This window comes from Cinclus cinclus, chromosome 4 (assembly GCF_963662255.1).
Source record: "Cinclus cinclus chromosome 4, bCinCin1.1, whole genome shotgun sequence".
NCBI lineage: Eukaryota > Metazoa > Chordata > Aves > Passeriformes > Cinclidae > Cinclus > Cinclus cinclus.
The window spans coordinates 14,831,663-14,849,028 of NC_085049.1; the positions used below are offsets into that span (position 1 = coordinate 14,831,663).

At 43.1% G+C, this 17,366-nt stretch overlaps 2 protein-coding genes across 2 annotated transcripts; one reads left to right on the top strand and one right to left on the bottom strand.

Annotated features, from left to right (window-relative positions):
- Positions 1-206: 206 nt before the first annotated feature.
- Positions 207-6,687, bottom strand: MEIG1 (meiosis/spermiogenesis associated 1). Its single transcript, XM_062490845.1, has 4 exons — positions 6,537-6,687; positions 4,366-4,498; positions 2,351-2,513; positions 207-335 (listed from the first exon to the last, which is right to left on the bottom strand). Exons 2-4 carry the CDS (start codon positions 4,467-4,469, stop codon positions 207-209), a joined length of 396 nt encoding a protein of 131 aa, XP_062346829.1. The 5' UTR covers positions 4,470-4,498; positions 6,537-6,687.
- Positions 6,688-6,835: 148 nt separating this feature from the next.
- Positions 6,836-17,155, top strand: DCLRE1C (DNA cross-link repair 1C). The gene is made up of 14 exons (XM_062491670.1): positions 6,836-6,944; positions 7,042-7,093; positions 8,788-8,872; positions 9,933-9,992; positions 10,661-10,716; positions 10,795-10,896; positions 11,149-11,221; positions 11,382-11,522; positions 12,044-12,145; positions 12,749-12,885; positions 13,050-13,104; positions 14,691-14,779; positions 15,624-15,724; positions 16,194-17,155. The coding sequence occupies exons 1-14, from the start codon at positions 6,836-6,838 to the stop codon at positions 17,153-17,155; spliced, it is 2,124 nt and encodes a 707-aa protein (XP_062347654.1).
- The last annotated feature ends 211 nt before the right edge of the window (positions 17,156-17,366 follow it).

Below are 17,366 nucleotides of genomic sequence, written 5' to 3' on the forward strand. Positions count from 1 at the left end.
GAAAATGAGGAATAATTAGGCTTTTGGTTACAGGAAGGAACAAGTGAAGTTTCTGTATCTATAGTTCAGGCTGCTCTACATTTCCAGCACTACTCTTTCTATCAAAGCATGACATGGATACTTAAGATAACAGATCAGACAACTCATTTACTTACAGGTCTTAAGAAACAACTTATAACAACAAACCAACCAGAACAGTAACAACACTAATACACATAAACTTTCACTTTACGGACATCTTTGTCTTCACATTCTCTTTGCCTATTGTAATAATAGAATGTATTGTCCCTTCTCTGAAGTTTCTTAACAAATCCAGTTTCTGACCAGCACTCTACCTACAAGTAGAACAAAAAGGATATAAAATCACCTGAACGTGCTCACATTAAATGATGTTTGTGCATGACATTGCAAGGAATATAAGGTAAAATTCCATAGGAAACCCTCATTTGCATCTAAATACTACTTTTCTATTAACTTGCTGAACTTTCAAAAACAGATTGAGAACAAGATGATGGAAACCAGTTTTCAGGTTTACTATCAAGTTATGTGATCTGAAAAGCCTAGAAATAGGAATCTAAAGATATTTAACAGGCTAATTTAAAATTGGACAAGTCAAAGTGTTTTTTAAAACACCTTGTTTAGGAATGTAACATTGATGCTACTCAGTTATTCAGTAATCTGAGAGGTTGCAAGAGTCTGCTTCTGTAAGACAACATACACTAAAGTTTTCTTTCCAATCCTTTTGACCAAGAAAATGTGCTTTTCATTAGAAATTTCATGAAAATAAAGTAAGTTGCAGACTGTATCACTCTCAAAGTGGGACCAGTCCCACATAAACCCAGCATCACCCAGGGGATGTTCAGCTCTTTACTGTACCACAGTGTAAAACTTTAAATTAAAGGCTTCAGCATTTGCACATTCAACAGCTTTATGGCTTTAGCAGCACCTTCAGCTTGAGCATCTATGACTGCTTCTGATTAAACCAATTCTTAAAAATCAGGTAATAAGCATCTTACTTCTCTTCCAGGCAGAGCTGACAACAGGAGGTCAGCCTAGAGCATTCTCTAATTGGAGAACCCCAGAAGTGGTTTCATCACTTACCTGATGACTTCAGGCATAGAGCTGTGTTATTTGCATTGTCTGTCTAAACATCACAGCCTTAAGATTCATTCCACCTACATTATAATTGCATCTTTAGTAAGAACTGCATTACAGAAACTGAATATGGACTAAACAAGTCATTTGGGAAAATGTAATTTGAAAGAGAATCACCGCCAGGCCCTCGCAGGCTGGAACAAAATGCACACTCACACTATAGTGAGTCAGTGGCATTCTTTAACTTTCATCAGGGTTTAACTGCCAGTGGTTGTGCCCTGCCATAAATCTCAAACACACAGATCTTACCACAATAATTATGTTATTTCCTTCTGCAGTTACTGAAGATTACACCACAGCCTTTGCAGTGGTATCAGAGCCAGAGATAAAATAATAAATGGTATCTTATTATGCACATCAACATGTTTTGCTGTGTTTTGAGTTAACTGGAGGGGGAGTGAGTTTCTTGGAACTTCCTGTGGTTTCTTGGTCAACATCTTTTAGAAGTGTGTTCTTCATACTGTATTTTCTGCTTTGGGAGGTAAATTACAGAGCCGAAATAAAAATTATATATTGTTTGTTGTATTAACCTGTTGGTTGCTATTTTGAACCTTGAGTAGCCACTGGATATTTGGCCACTACTCAATAGCTCATTTGATGCGCTGGGGAGTATGACCACCAACAGTAGTGAGCAGAGGCACAAGTCCTTGGTGTTGACAAGAGCCTTTAGCACAGCTGGCATCCCATATTTCCGTTGTGGACATCATTTTGACAGAGGCCAAGTGGTGAGTGTGCACAAAGCCTGACTGTGCTAGCACATGACCCAGCTGCAACCTGAAGCAGTAGCAATGACACAGGACTGACTCCATGGACAATCTATGAGTTTCCCATCAAGTCTATTGACAGACTAATGGGGAAGCTTCAGAGAACTTCAGAGAACTCACTCTTTCCTCAATACTGAATTATTCCTTTGGAGATCAGCTACATCTGTACAAAGAGATCTGTGATGCTTCTAAATGCAACAGAGAGGGGGAACAAAACACAGGCTGGGTAGTGTTTCTGTTTCACTTCTGTGAAATGAGTTATTCTACACAGTTAACAACAGCTCAAGAATTCAAATCAAACCTGTGAGGAACACACTGTACCAGAACTTAGCTTAAATGAAAGGAAATAAGCATCACCTCCACATTCACTTAATCATTTCAAATGAGACAGAAGTTTAAAGCAGTAACTCTTACAAAGTTCTAAATCTTACCTTATCAACTTTTTTTACTTGTTTATATTCCACCTCATCTCTGTATCCAGCTTGCTGAAATCTGTACAAGTTCTCTACATCATCTGACCATATTTTGGCACGATGTATAGATTTTGGTTTGATGTCAGCTTTAGTCATGACTTCGGAAACTTCAGACATCTTCCTGAAATTAGACTTAAAATAATTAAATAGAGAAGACAAAAGCAAGTGATTTTGTTGGGGTCATAGAGTAATGGATAGAACAAAATTTTAAAATAAAAGAATTACAGAGTTTAAAATCTGAGGTTAAAAAAGGACAGTTATAAGCAGTTGGAATCAAATTAAATACAATACTTCATCTCAAACAAGCCAACTCATGCGTACTTCCATATACATCTTGACTCAACCTTCCTAAAATTTAAATGTGCCTGTTGATGCATCAAAAAAATATTAAATGCAGTATTTTTGAATTTCACATGTTAGCAGTTGCTGTCCCCAGGGGGCGGGCAGGCAGATGACCAGATTTTTCTTTCTTCCTCCTGAAATGACACCAAACTGGGAACCACAGAATGAAGATCTGGGCTGCTACTGAGGAACAGCAAACACTCAGGATGGAAAAGGAGGGAAATGAACACTCAGTGAGTGACATGGCCACAGTGCCAATGACAGAGACAAGGTCTTCAGAGATAAACTGGATGAGGAGACAAGGCACACAACATGCCAGAATTCACTCCTTTCTACCTTTGACCAATCAAACTGGCTGCCACTGGCTTCCTCCTTACACAAAACCCATTTGTTCAGTCTGCTGAGACATAGCAAACAGGTTAATCATCTGCTAAACCTGAAAAGAGCAGAACTCAGACAGCCTAAAACTCAAACTGGAAAGAAAATTAATTAAATAGATAAATGAAAACAAAACAAAAACCAAAACCCAAACAAACTAAAAACAACAGCAACAAAAAAGGAATAAAAAATTGCAGACAGTGGATAGTCATCAGGGATGGATTTGAACTACATTAATAAAAATCATTTGACTTCTGCCTTATATCTGAATTTCATTGCATTTACTTCCCTAAGCATATCTTATTTTACTACTCAAGTAGAACTTTTGTCACTTCTGCAAGCAAAACAAACTCATCACTATCATGCCTAGCAGGTATGATCAGAGATGAGTCCTTTCCCAGTTTTGAAATGTCACCAAGCTGCAGCTTCATAATTAGGAAAGTATCTCCAAGGAATGAAAGCTGCTGTGAGGGGATGAATACAATCTCCTTCCCTGTGGGTAGGATGCTGCCTCCATTGGCAGCATAAACCTTGCCCAATTTCTTTACTTGGCAAGTTCCTTCATTAACAGAGAGCTTGAAAAGTTGAATGCTGAAATCTTATGAAATGCAAAATGTCACTAGTCTTTCAGAAAAGCAAAAACTGGAAAAAAAATCTTGCACCATAGGATAAAAATCTTTGGCAATATTATATCAAGAATCAGTGTTATCACAATGTAGAACTAGCAGAAAGAAGCCTGCACACCTGTCATCTGTATGAGAGCCATCAGGAGACAAAGAAAGGGCCTTTAATCTCTTACCAAATACACTTTATTAGAGACCAGTAAAAATATGTAAAAGGGTGTTTATCTAGCAACACTAAACCATTTCTTGCAGTTCAGTACTCCAAACATTCTTTCACCAGGCACTGCAGTATTTTGCAATTGAAAGCAGCCATTTACTAAAATAAAAAGTAATTTTCCCACCTGGTTATGAGGTATCAAATACAAATGAACAGGATAAGCACAGATCCTTGGTCTAAATTTAGGGTTCTCTTTGAGATAGCTATCTCAACATAAGTTTTTCTCGTCCTGTGCTGCAAAGGGCTCTGTTGTAGCCATGACAGGATTTTTCAAACTCTGTATTTGTTCATCAGTATTTAATGAGAACTGCTGTCAGTCAATATTGACTTTAGACAGTCAATATGTTCAGCAATTACATTAGATCTTAATAAATGCTATGCTATAATGAAATTGATAGCTTGTGATAACTTACATGTCATTAGTGTTAAGTACTTCTTTACAGGACGTGCTGGATTCACCTAATGAATGTTTTTCTTCGAGACATGTGGGTAGGTCTGGCACTTTGTGAGTCACCATTGATTCACAGTGCCTATCCACAGGTGTTCCTGCCCAAAAAATAAAGATCATATATTGGAAGTTCCAGCTTAGTGACTTCATATAATGAAAACATCCCTTTTTGGGGCTGTTATTTAAAAATCGTACTCTTTGTCTATTGTGTGTCCAAGCTCCAGGCACAGAGCTGTTTTCATTGTAGCAGAGCAGAGGACAGCTGTAGTCCAGCCAGGAATTCAGGGAAGAGACAAAAGACAACAGACAGATAGGCAAATAAAGAAGACAAAAGAATGGCAAGAAAATATTCAGTTTAATATTAGCACTTTTCATTTAAGGGGAATTTTTGAACAGTAAAATGGACTTTGCTAAGATGACAATGTTTGCCTGCTCCCAGCTTAGGGTAAGCAGTGAGTGCTTTGGCCTTGGGAACACATTTTTTAATGTTAATAACACAATTACTGTAGAATCCTAACTAGCCTGGGCTCGCAGATGGTAGTTTCCTGAACAGTTACACAAACTGTAAGGGTTTGTGGGAGGAGAGTGTCTGCTCCCTTGGGGCATCTGCTCAGGGACCATTTTCACTGCAACACAGGGTTGCAGGAAAGGAAGGAAGCCATAAAACAATATATGGGGACTCAAACTGAGCAGCAAATGAGGAAAGGGATGATGAGAACCATGCCTGGCCAGTCACAGGACATGTAAGAATGCTCATTCCAGCAAGGTTATCTGATCAGGGACCTTATCAATTGGGAAATTTGGGGAAAAGGGGGGAAACAAACAAAATACGCAGAGACAAAGACCTGACCAAACAAACACTGATAAACAAACCTCAACTCTAGCACTAGGAGATGGGATATCAAGAAAGTACATGAATGACATCCAGGTAGATCAACCTGGACTTTGCACTGATAAGACTCAACCTGGGGAACCCAGACTTGGAGAGGTACGGGAATCCAAAGAACTGTGTAGATCCGTGAGGAATGTGCAGTGAGAAATAAAGATGGGAATAGACAGAAAGGAGTATAAAATAAGCCCACCCTGTGTAAAACAGGGCCAGTCAGTATTACGCGCCCAGCTAAGCCCCCCACCTGATCATCACAGAATGTCCTACCTTATTATATCATCTTAAATCCTAACTGTCTCAGCACAAACTCTGTATTCCACGTGTGTGTGCTGCAAGGACAAAGTGCAAGCTCCTGGTAAGACTTGTGTATGAGTGAACACTGGTGCCAGCTCCTGGAGTAGGCTGGGGTATGAGCACCCCTGGCCTGTAGGTGGGGGTACTAAATTTCCAGCCAGTGGAGTAGGAACAGACATGTCCTGAAAAGATAGCTACTGGGGGAAGGCTGTCATGAGTGAGGGGCTCTATGTCAGCAGGTGGAGCAGCACTGTGCGTTACAGCTTTTGTGCCTGGTGCTGGGGAGGAGTGGTGTCTTCACCCATTTTGGTAAACCTAGGGTGCACACCCAAATTCACCAGCAAACTTGAAGCTGAAGAGTACGGCCAGGTCCAGGCCCAGAGTACCAAGCGGGACAGGGGCCGTGCTGCATCCTCAGCCCGGACAAGGCGCTCCATGTCTCAGGCAGGAGAGGCCCTGGGGCAGAGCAGCAGGAGGAGATGGCGGTACCTCCTACATCACCTAACCCCAGTCAGCAAACACAGGACCTGCTTGGGGTCTCAGAAGAGCCAGTAAGAGATTACATAGAACGTCAAGGGGTTGGAAGGGACCTTACAGATAACCACGTTCCAACCCCCTGCTACGAGCAGGTACACCTTCCATTAGATCAGGTTGGTCAAAGCCCCATCCCACCTGGCTTTGAACTGTCCCAGGGCTGGGGCAGCACAGCCTCACCGGGAAACCTGTCCCAGTGCCTCACCGCCCGCACAGTAAAAACATTCTTCCTAATATCTAATCTAAGTGCCCCTCTTTCCAGTGGCTTCTACCTACTCTGCCCGACAGTTCCTTGTACATTCCGAGGTGCTCAGGCAGGCATCCCGGTCTGCATCCGTAACTGCGCTGCGACCTTAATTTCACCCTGCTCCCCGCACCATGGCCACAACCCGCCCACCCAGCCCTTTAAGGCGGCCCACCTCGGCTATAAAGACGCAAGACGGGGACTTTTCTTATGCGGGGCGGAGGGGCGGCTAAGGCGAGATGGCGGCACCCCTCACGGCCTTCCTCCCCTCGTTTCCCCCCGACGGCTGTCCGTCCCCTCACGGTTGTCCGTCACCTTACGGCTGTCCCGTTCCCTCACGACGCCAACAGTCGCCAAGCAACCGCCTGCCATGGCCCTTTTAAAAGGCCGTGCCAGCCCCTGATAGGCCGGCGCGGGGCGGGGTCGCCTCGGGATTGGCTGTGGGCCCGCGGGCGGAAGCGCGCGCCGCCCGCCATGAGCCGGTTCGGTGGCCGCACGCGCGAGTACCCGGCCGTGTCCATTGACCGCTTCGACCGCGACAACCTGCGCGCGCGCGCCTTCTTCCTGTCGCACTGCCACAAGGGTGAGGGCCCGCCAGGTCCCCCTGCCGTCTGTCCCACCCCCCGTGTCATCCCCGCCCCGCGTGTCCCCCGACTGACCCCCTCTGCCTCTCTCCCCAGATCACATGAAGGGGTTGCGGGCCACCGCCCTGAAGAGGAGGCTGGAGGGCAGGTACGGGCTGGTGGCGGGGCGGCCTCAGGGGAGGCGGCTGGTGCGCGGCGAAGGAGCTGCCGTGGGTCGCAAGTCCCGGGATGAGAATGGGACAGGGACACCTCCCAGTAGACCAGGTTGCTCCAAGGCCTCGTCCTACCTGGCCTCGAGCTCTTCCATGGATGGGACATCCACAACATCTTCGGGCAATTTGTTCCAGCGCCTCACCACCCTCACTCATTCAAAAAAATTTCTTCCTCGCATCTCATCTAGGCCTGCCTCCTTTCAATTTGAAGTCAGCCCCCCTTGTCCACACCATATCCTTGTAGAAAGCCCCTCTCTATAATTCTTAACTCACCCCTTAAATATCAAATGGTAGCAGTAATGTCCCCCCAGAATTTTCTCTTCTCTAGGCCGAAGAACCCCAGCTATCTCAGCCTTCATAGCAGAGGTGCTTCAGCCCTCAGACCATCCTGGTGGCCTCCTCTGGACCTGCTCCAACAGGTCCATGTCCCTCCTGTGCTGGGCTCCTCAGAGCTGGATGCAGCACTGCAAGTGGGGTCTCCCAGGAGCGGAGCAGAGGGACAGAATCCCCTGCCTTGTCCTGCTGCCCACAGTGCTCAGGATAAGATTGGCTTTCTGGGCTGCAAATGCACACTGCTGGTTCATGTCCAGCCTCCCATCCACCAGTACTCCGAAGTCTTCTGCAGGGCTGCTGTTAACCCATTTATCCCTCAGTCTGTTTTGATAGCAAGGGTTGCCCAGACTCAGTTACACTTTGTCCTGGTGAACTCCATGACAGTCATGAGCATCATGAGGATCTCTCTGTTATTCCCTGGAAGTGTTGGTACACAGAGACAATGCTATGCCTGTGTAGTGAAGGGGCCAGATGTGCTCTCTGAGGTGTATAAGCAAGCAGGTAGCCAGCATTTGACGGAGACAGTTATTCCCCTCTGGCCAGCATCTGTGAGACTTTTTTGGGGTCCTGTGTCCAGCCTTGGGCTCCCCTTGATGATAAATTGATAGGCGTTTTGGTCAGCATCACACTGGTCTGGGGCCAGGACCAAGTTATGTGTGAAGAGAGGCCGAGAGAGCCACGTGTCTTCAGCCTTAGGAGTAGGACACAATCATGTATCATTGTTTGCAGGTAGGGGTAGAGGAGATGAAGTCAGACTTTTCAGAGAAGTGCATAAAGAAAGGGCAAGGGAGACCTTTTTCACCATGAGGATGATCAAACGTGGCAATGGGCCCAGGGAGGTTGTGGACCAGTTCCTAGGCTCTCTTTGATTTACTAGAGTAAATATTGCATCTCATCTGATGCAAGCAGAGAATCTCTCTTTGCTCATCAGATGGGCTCTGTGCATAAGCTCAAGCTTCATAAGGAGTGTTCTGTGTTCTGCTGTGTGCTGACTGTCCCAAATGCCTGTTTCAGGGGTGTGTGCAGGAGTATAGAAACAAGCAGCTAGATCATGGCCGTGTACCACACACTGCCTTTGTGTCTGCACAAAACTGTGCTGGCAGGGGCACACAGGGGTAGGTTTGGGTCTGCTGTGCTGAAGAGAAGCCTGCAGGCTTCTGGCTTTGCAGGTCTCCTCACATGAGAGGTTTCTGAGTGCAGGGTTTGATGTACTGGGTGCCAGGTGCTGATGTGTCATTAGATTGTTCCTCGTATCTACTTTAAAAAACACTTATCTGTGTTTTTTGTCTCCTCACAGCTTGAAAGTTAAACTATACTGCTCACCAGTAACTAAGGAATTGTTGTTGACTAACTGGAAATACAAGTTTTGGGAGAATCATATTGTGAGTTTGTGTTTATTTTGAAAATAGCGCTTTCCAAGCGGTGATTTTTCGGGAAACAGCAACTCCCTGCTCCCCAGGATTATCTAAATATTGGTGTTGATACAGTGTTTCAGGGCTTAAGTACTTCCAACAATGTGCCTCTCCTGCTGCTTGCTACGTGGGATTGGTTTATTGCTGTGTGTTGTTTAATTATCTTCCCCCCCACACACAATTTTTTCCTTTGTCTCAACTTCAGCTTTACATGGCCTTCATCTTTACATTGATCATTTGTACATTTGAACTTGTATTCATTTCCTTACCTTGCTCATGTCTCTTTGCTTCTGTCCTTTATTTCTCTTTTGCTTCATTTAAAGTCTCTTACTGCTTGCAGATATAATCTGAAGTTATATGATTTTCCTCTTGCTTTTTTGGAAAATGGACTATAACATGAAGAAATTCTAGTACAAATTCACTGAAAAACTTGATAAATTTACATGATTTCTAGTGTTTGGAGCCAGACTACAAGGGATCAGTGTTACGTACAGGTGTGACTTGAAGTTATTTCCTTCCCTTTGCAGATGCAGGCATTATGGAATTGAACATGAGGTTTTTTTATAGAAATAATTATCTCAGCGCAAACACAGGAATAGGTGCTTCCAATGACTTGTGGGCACTGCTTCTGGTCATAGGGGGCAGTGGAAAGTGCTGCAGCACAGAGCTGTCCTAGCAAGATCCACTGCTGTGGGACTAGGTTTGGGCTTTGCAGTTATCCAAAAATAAGGCATGTGATACATCCAGAGGGACAAGAGCTGTTGCTGATAGAAGTCCAACAAACTGTAACTTTTTTAGGCATGCACACCTTGGTTGAGGTATCTCCATTTAATTTTTAGATAGCTTGTAGGAAAAACTATTCCACTGGAAATGGAAATTTATGACTTACTATGGGAAAATGAGTTGAATTTTACAGGCTTAGCATTAGCCATGATGAGCGCTAGAGATGTCTACATAATGAATACTGAGACATAAACATGAAACAGAATGTTCAGTAAATCCTATAATGCAATTCATAATTTTCTTACAGGTTGCATTGGAAGTTGAAACTCCAACTCAGATTTCTTTAGAAGATGAAACCTCTGGTGAGGTAAGTTACAGGAAAAAAAAGATTCATATGTTAGACATGGGCAATAATGCTGTTTACATGAGCACAGGAAACACAGCTGCAGCATCCAAAGTGCACAAGCTGTTTTTAAAATGTATGTACCCCCTCCTCTCCTGTAGTGACAGAAAAGGGGGTGATTGTTTCAAAATAAAAAAGGGTTGATTCAGACTTAGATATAAGGAAGAAGCATTTTACAATGAGGATGGTGAAACACTGGAACAGGATGCCCAGAGAGGTGGTGGATACCCTATCCTTGGAAACATTCAAAGTCAGGATGAAGCTCTGAGCAGTCTGATCTCGTTGAAGATGTCCTTGCTTGTTGGAGGGGATTTGGACTGGATGAATTTTAAAGGTCCCTTCCAACTGAAACTATTCTGTGATTCTGTACTTGCTCACCAGGAACCAAGGAAGTAGAACAGTCTCCTGTGCAACTTGCTTTATAAGCACCAAACAATACTTGGTCCTCTCTTCTGCCATGACAGGATGGTTGCTCTTTAGTGCTTGTTGCAGTGTGAAGAGACTCTGGTTTTAAAAGCAATGCTAAATGCTGCAAGAGGCTGTGGGGAGTCATACACTGCTCTCACTGTACTGACAAAAGTACTGGTAGTACTTACTTCAGTGTGAAAATAATGCTAACCCCGCTCTTCCAGAAAGAAGATGTAGTGGTGACACTTCTGCCAGCTGGTCACTGTCCAGGTTCAGTCATGTATGTCCTTTCAATACTTTAAATGTTCCACCACCTGGCATTTAATGTGGAGTTTGACCCAAGTGTTGCTGTCTGCAGGTTTCTGTTTGAAGGTGAGAATGGCACTGTGTTGTACACAGGGGATTTCAGGCTTGCAAAAGGAGAAGCAGCCAGAATGGAGCTTTTGCATTCAGGGACCAGGTGAGCTATTTGTAGGATATAGAAAGAACAGAAGATCATATGGCATGGAAAATTTGGCTAGGTATTCATTATTTTTTTGCTCATTTTTTTTATTCTGGATTAAATATAATTGCAATACGGCAGTTACAAGTGCCCTTTGTCAAATTCTTTGTAATCAAGAGGTGGAATTACTTCCTTTTGAAGAGAGAGGAAGTGGTGTATCTTAGCACTGTGATGCAATGTTTACTCTCATACCACATTTCTGTCCTCCAGGGTAAAAGACATTCAGAGTGTGTATTTGGATACTACTTTTTGTGACCCCAAATTTTATCACATACCAAGCCGGGTAAGTCTAATAAATTGTGAGAAGAAAGGCCATTAAAACTATTAATTAACTACCCTTTTGTTAGGTAAGTCTTACAAGGCAATGACATTTTGCTTTACTAAATTACAGCACTTTGGAAGTACCTTCCAAGATGACTGACAGCATTTTCTACACTTTTCAGGAGGAATGTTTAAATGGGATCTTGGAGTTAGTGAGAAGCTGGACCTCACTGTCTCGTAATCATGTTGTGTGGCTGAACTGCAAAGCTGCTTATGGATATGAGTATTTATTCATAAACCTCAGTGAGGAACTCGGAATCAAGGTAATGTTTCTCTAATTGTTGCCTTTGGAACAATCCTCAGTAATGACTGTGGCCAACACTGGGCTGGCAGTGGCTGTTCAGAGGGCTGCTCTAGGTCACAGTTTTGCCTGTTTCATTAACTTCTCTTAAAAAGTGGAGTTGTGCTCAAAATGAGGTAACTAGTTGACTTCAGTCTGGAGCATTTGGACTTAATGGAATTAACTGGAAGTTAATTGTCAGTTTTCAAGCTCAGTACCTCACTCTTTTATTTTGTGAATGATAAAAGTCATTTGCATACAGCATTAATAGTTAGTATATATATTCTGATTGTCTCATGAGTATTCATCCCTCTTCAGTATAGGTGGTATGTTCTACTTTTTCTAAATGTTCAAGTTTTGCTGACACATCTCTGTTTGGACATTATTGGGAGTAATAATGCCTGCCAGCATCTGGGGACAGCAGAATCACGTCTATATAGCTGCTCCAGCTGCAGTCTGGAAAACACATTGAACTAATAAAGGGTAAACTTTGGCTTTCTCTAGGTGCACATGAACAAACTTGATATGTTCAGGAACATGCCAGAAATCCTGTGCCATGTTACCACGGACCAACACACGCAGATTCACGCCTGTCGACATCCTCGGGTGCGTTTGTTCTGCAAAGCCTCCCCTAACTTTGCTGTGAAGGTGTGGTTATAGGTGCTGATTTTGGTGGCTTTTGGGTTAATGAAGACTAGTGAAATGCTGACTTAATGTAAAGGAGAGTGAAAACCATAATTAGTAGGTTGAAGTTGCTTGTTTTAAAAAGGAAAAATATATTCGCTTATGCTAGAAGTAATTTAATTGTATTTGAAGCCTGAAGATTGTGTTTTTGAGTGAAGGGAGACATGCAGCAGAGTGGATCAATCGGGTGTTACCCATTTCGATGCATAAAAAGCAGCTCAGATGGTGGCTGCTGCAGCCATGCACTGTGTGGTTTTAGTGTGTGGCCATCCATTGGTGGCATGTCTGTCAGGCTGAAGGCTCCAGCTTGGAGGAACACAGGTACAACCTGAGACTGGGGCCACACTGGGGCTTTGGTCTCTCTGATTGATTTACTTTGCCAGCTGCACTAAAGAACCAAGGTGTGACAGGGTCTTTCAAGAGGATTAGAAGTGAGAGGGGAACTTGGTTTGGCTAGATACTATGCTGCTTAATTTCTGGGTGAAAAAGGTCACTGTTGAACTTAGTTTTATATCCACTGGACAGGATGATGAGTGCTTCCGAGGGAACAGACTGCCCTGTGGGATGGCTTGCCTCAATGGAGCTCCCCTGCACATAATCAGCATCAAACCCTCCACAATGTGGTTTGGGGAAAGGAGAAAGAAAACCAGTGTAATAGTGAGGTGAGCATTTGGGCCACACAGAAACCTGTTGTTTCAGGTTTGAATCTTGCCTGATATGTGTATAATTAAATCTCAGAATGGACTTTAATAATAGGCTATGCTGGTCTGTTGACCATGGTTGAAAGGCAGTTACCTAATTTCTGTGCTTCTTCTGTTTTTTTTAGGACTGGGGAGAGAACATACAGAGCTTGTTTCTCTTTCCACTCTTCCTACAGCGAGGTTTGTATACTTGTAGTACTAAGTACACATTGATTAAGAAAATGTAAAAGAGTTTTGGTTATTCTGGAGTGGATGACATGACTTGCCATAGTAAGAAAAAATCCTGTCAGTAATAAGATGTAAGGAGATAGGAAGTTCTGAATGCTGAAGACAGAAAAAGTTGTTTTAATATAGTTGCAGAGGAACTTGTTAAAGTAGGGCAGGATTACAAGCCTATTTCCTGTTCTCTGTTCTCAATGTGTAGGTCACTTCTACAGTTGTTTTGACTGCCTTTCTATTTCAGATTATTGTGTAACTATACAATGCTTAAAACACGGAGTTTTAGTTTACAATACATTGTTTATCTGCTGTAACTCAGATTTGGGTGGGTTTGCCTTCTTTTCTCAGCCCAGAGAGAACAGCCCCATATTTAAACCGAATTTTCTCACATCCTGACTGCTGCTCTTGCCCCTTTTCCTGTGTTAAAAGGCTAAAAGGAAATTGGTCATGGCAGCATCCATCCCACAATCGCACTTTCATTTAACATGACTCGATACACCTCCAAAAAAACTACTTTCTCCTAAGAAAATGAACTGAAACTGGATCAGTGCTAACAATGAACTGTCACAAAGTCTTGCACTACAAAATGGAGGAAGGTACTGTTTTTAAGATCCTGATTAAGTTTAGATTTGCTCTGCCATGCAGAATTTTAAATGGGGGTCCCAGTGTGGAATTTGCTGGTGGAATATGGGGGGTAGTGTAACTCTTAACACTTCCACCTGCAGAGTAAAAAAAGGATGGGTCCTTGTCTTGGTTTGAGACAATTTAAAGGAGAACACTCTGGAATGAGTTGTCTCCCATTACAGGTTCAACTAATCCCTTTCCACCAATAAGGAATGACCAGGAGTAGATGGAAGTGAAAAAATATCTGTTTCCTAACAAGTGCAACAGCAACAGGCAGAAAAATAACAGTAAATAACTGCTAGATACAAAATTGCAATAACATCATGGGTCACCCCGGGACAGTCCTGCTGTCTTTATAGATAGCAGAGTAATCTGCAACCTGCAAGTGTTTCCAATGCTAAGCACTGAAAAAACCTCAGCAGGAGTGTCTGAAACCAGACACAATTCTTCAAGAAATTCACAGGAGATCGTGTTGAAGACAACAGAGTAAGGCTTGGAAAAAACAGTGTATTTTGTCATAATGGGCTTTTACAGGCTACTTTAGGAGAGACCTCAGAAATCGAAAGGACTATCTGATCTGCATAACTGGAGACTTGAAGTCCAGTAAGAAAAATGCATGTTTGAAAAGGTCAGCAGCAGTAAGGACAAGGAAGAATTGGATCACATTCTAGGTCTGCCTAGTCTTTTCTTTCAGAGACAGTGATGGTCTGTGTAGTAATTGGTAATTGCAGTGAGGTGTTAGGTGAGGCTGAGTTCTCAGCATCCTTTCAGGCCTGTTTCCTTGTTCCAGAGATAAGTGACTTTGACAGTCATGGGCTCTACTAGTAGTACTTTTGGATGTGCTTGCACCAGTGCTGCTTCTAAGTGACATTCTTAACTGTTGATGTAATTTGTTAAATTGCTGCTGCTTTTCTGGAATTCAGATCAAGGATTTCCTGAGCTATATCTGTCCTGTGAACGTGTATCCCAGTGTACTGCCAGTGGGTGGGACAGAAGACAAAGTTATGGAAATGTAAGTGACAAGTGGCTGCTGGAGGGAGGTGATCCAAACTCTGTTCCTGTAAGGACAATTCCCCTCCTGAATCCCAGCCTCTCAGGAGGGCCAATGCCTTTTGCTTTACTTGTCTAATAATTCAGATTTTTTTCTATATTCAGTCCACAGACTTGGGCTTTCTGAAGCATGTGTATATGTTGAGCTGAGTCTCAGAATTTGTATTCTACTTCTATCTGTGTGTAGAGGCTTTTCTGGTAAACTGGGAGGAAGCTGAATACCGATTCATCTTGCTGTGTTCTGTGACCCATTTCTATTTATCATTGCTACTTCTCAGAAGTTTCTCATAAAGATGGTTTCTCTGGGGACTTGAACTTCTCCCCTGCACAGCATCAGAGAGGCCAGTTCTCCTGTGCTGCTTTAGATGCTGGCAGCTTGAAAAGCACCCTCGGAATGCAGGAGAGCTATGGTGTCTCTTAGTTTGGACAGAACAAAGATTCCTGTTCCTTTTTTCCTTTCCTCCTTACTAAGAAAGTAGACTTCCACTTAATAATCACTGAATAAAACTGTAGTCAGATTTTGAACCCTGTCTGCTTGTCTTCTGTAAGGAAGGAACTACAAGATAGTTTCCAAAAAATGTACATTTTAAGGTAGATATTGAAAGGACAGATTTCTATCTTTCAGCTGCCAAAGCTCACCAGTGAATCAAGGACTCTGCCCTCAGTATTGCTGCCTTTGCTTCAACATTTTTGCTGCAGTGCCTATGAAAGGCATGGAGCAGTGTACTTAAGTCAAAGAATCTACTTTTGCTCCTGAAAGCATCTGCTGAGTTCTAAATATTAACTGCTTTTCTCATTCCCTTCAGATTAAAGCCATTATGCAGGTCATACAGGAGAATCATGGAACCCAGGTACAAGCCCTTAGGAACACTGAAGAGAGCCCTCAAGAGAGAATTATCTGACACAGGTAAAGGTTCTGCTGCTGCTACTGCACCTTAAATGGAAGTCTGAGACTAAGCAGAGGTGCCAAAAGCTTTGGTGTTCACCACAGTCTGTCTGTTCAAAGCAGCAGCTGGAAAGGAGACATAGAAATTATGTGAACTTGGGTATTAGGAGGGTTACCGAGTACTAATTGTGTAAAAACACAATTGTTTGCAGACTAAAAATGTACTTAATGCTCAATAGCCCTGTAAGTTTTTGGATGGAGTTCCTTCCCTCAGTCCTAGACCAGCCCTAGGAAAGTTTGTTCTGTCTCTGTGAGGCACTGTGCTAGATAAGGCAAGGCAAACTGTCAATATCATCCTGCAAAATCTCCAGCTCAGTTAAGGAACATTTTCAATTTACACTAAATGAATTTTTATTAAAACTTTGCTCTCAACAAAATTTTAGCAGAGATGTGAACTTTTCCTAGTGATTTTTTGTTTGTTTCTTGCCAGATGAAGATGATCTCTTTGATTCAGAATTAATTTCTTCAAGACCTAAGATTCCAAAACAGCAGAGAGAAGAGAGCATGCCCTCCAGCACAGGACAGTCTGAAAATTCCGAAGGAAACATTAATGAGAGCACAGAAACTTACAAAGGGACTGCAACTTTCACCTCCCTCAAGGTAGACTTTGTGGACTGTGAGGAATCAAATGATGATGATGATGAAGACAATGAAGAAGAATCTGAAAAAAACACAGTTCAATTTCTTTCCCATGAGCCAGATGCCACTTCCACAGCCAATTTCAGTGGAGTAACTAGTGACCAGCAGGAGTCTAATGCCAATGTCCCTTGCTGGGATGAATTTTTTATGGGTAATAAACTAGAAGAAGGCTCTGAAAATGAGGACAACATTCCATCTTCAGCAGATGCTGGTGGGTCCCAGTCACTCTTCAGTGATTCAGATGGAGTAAGTGACTCAACACACATCTCCTCCCAAAATTCTTCTCAGTCAACACACATATCAGAGCAGGGGAGCCAGGGCTGGGACAGCCAAATGGACACAGTGCTCATCACCTCCCAGGAGAGAAGTGCCCTGGACTTCAGCAAAGGTGGGAGCAGAGCAGTGTTTCCTGTGCTGCAGGAGAGTCCCAGGGACACTCAGTTGGACAGCAGCAGGGAGAAGTCACCAGGTCAGAACAGACCTTGTGCCCATGATGATGCCTGTGGCTTGAAAAACAAAGGCTGTGAGAAAGCTGCAGAAGATGGCACTTCCCATGTTCTGGATGTGCTAGTGGAAATAAGTGACAGCTCCAGGACTCCTGATCTGGAGCTGAGGAGGGACTCTCAGAGCTCCTCTGACTTTGAAATTCCTTTGACTCCTGATGCTGAAGCACCTCAGCCAGATAAGCTGCATCACTTATATAAGAAGCTCGCAGCAGGTGAAAATATAATCAGTGAGAAAAAAGTCTCCTGAGAACAGGTATAACTGATTAATATCAGTGGTAATACCCAGCATGTCTATTAATACCTGAACTCTTTTTCTCTTTCCTGTGGGTTAGTCTCTGCAGCTATGCCGAGCCATGCTTTATTCAGAAACATCTTACTGTCAGAACTAGGAATTTGCAGCCTGTGTACCTTTATTATTCCTAACATGAAATACTGAATAGGAAGCATTCAGAAAGTAT

Excerpts from the sequence above, each read along its gene's own strand:
- MEIG1 (XM_062490845.1), bottom strand. The coding sequence starts at position 4,469 with ATGGTGACTCACAAAGTGCCAGACCTACCCACATGTCTCGAAGAAAAA. Across the intron at positions 2,514-4,365 it reads GTACTTAACACTAATGACAT|GAAGATGTCTGAAGTTTCCG; the intron begins GTAAGTTATCAC and ends GTCTAATTTCAG. Across the intron at positions 336-2,350 it reads AAGTAAAAAAAGTTGATAAG|GTAGAGTGCTGGTCAGAAAC; the intron begins GTAAGATTTAGA and ends TTCTACTTGTAG.
- DCLRE1C (XM_062491670.1), top strand. The coding sequence starts at position 6,836 with ATGAGCCGGTTCGGTGGCCGCACGCGCGAGTACCCGGCCGTGTCCATT. Across the intron at positions 10,897-11,148 it reads CTTTTGCATTCAGGGACCAG|GGTAAAAGACATTCAGAGTG; the intron begins GTGAGCTATTTG and ends TCTGTCCTCCAG. Across the intron at positions 11,222-11,381 it reads TTTATCACATACCAAGCCGG|GAGGAATGTTTAAATGGGAT; the intron begins GTAAGTCTAATA and ends TACACTTTTCAG.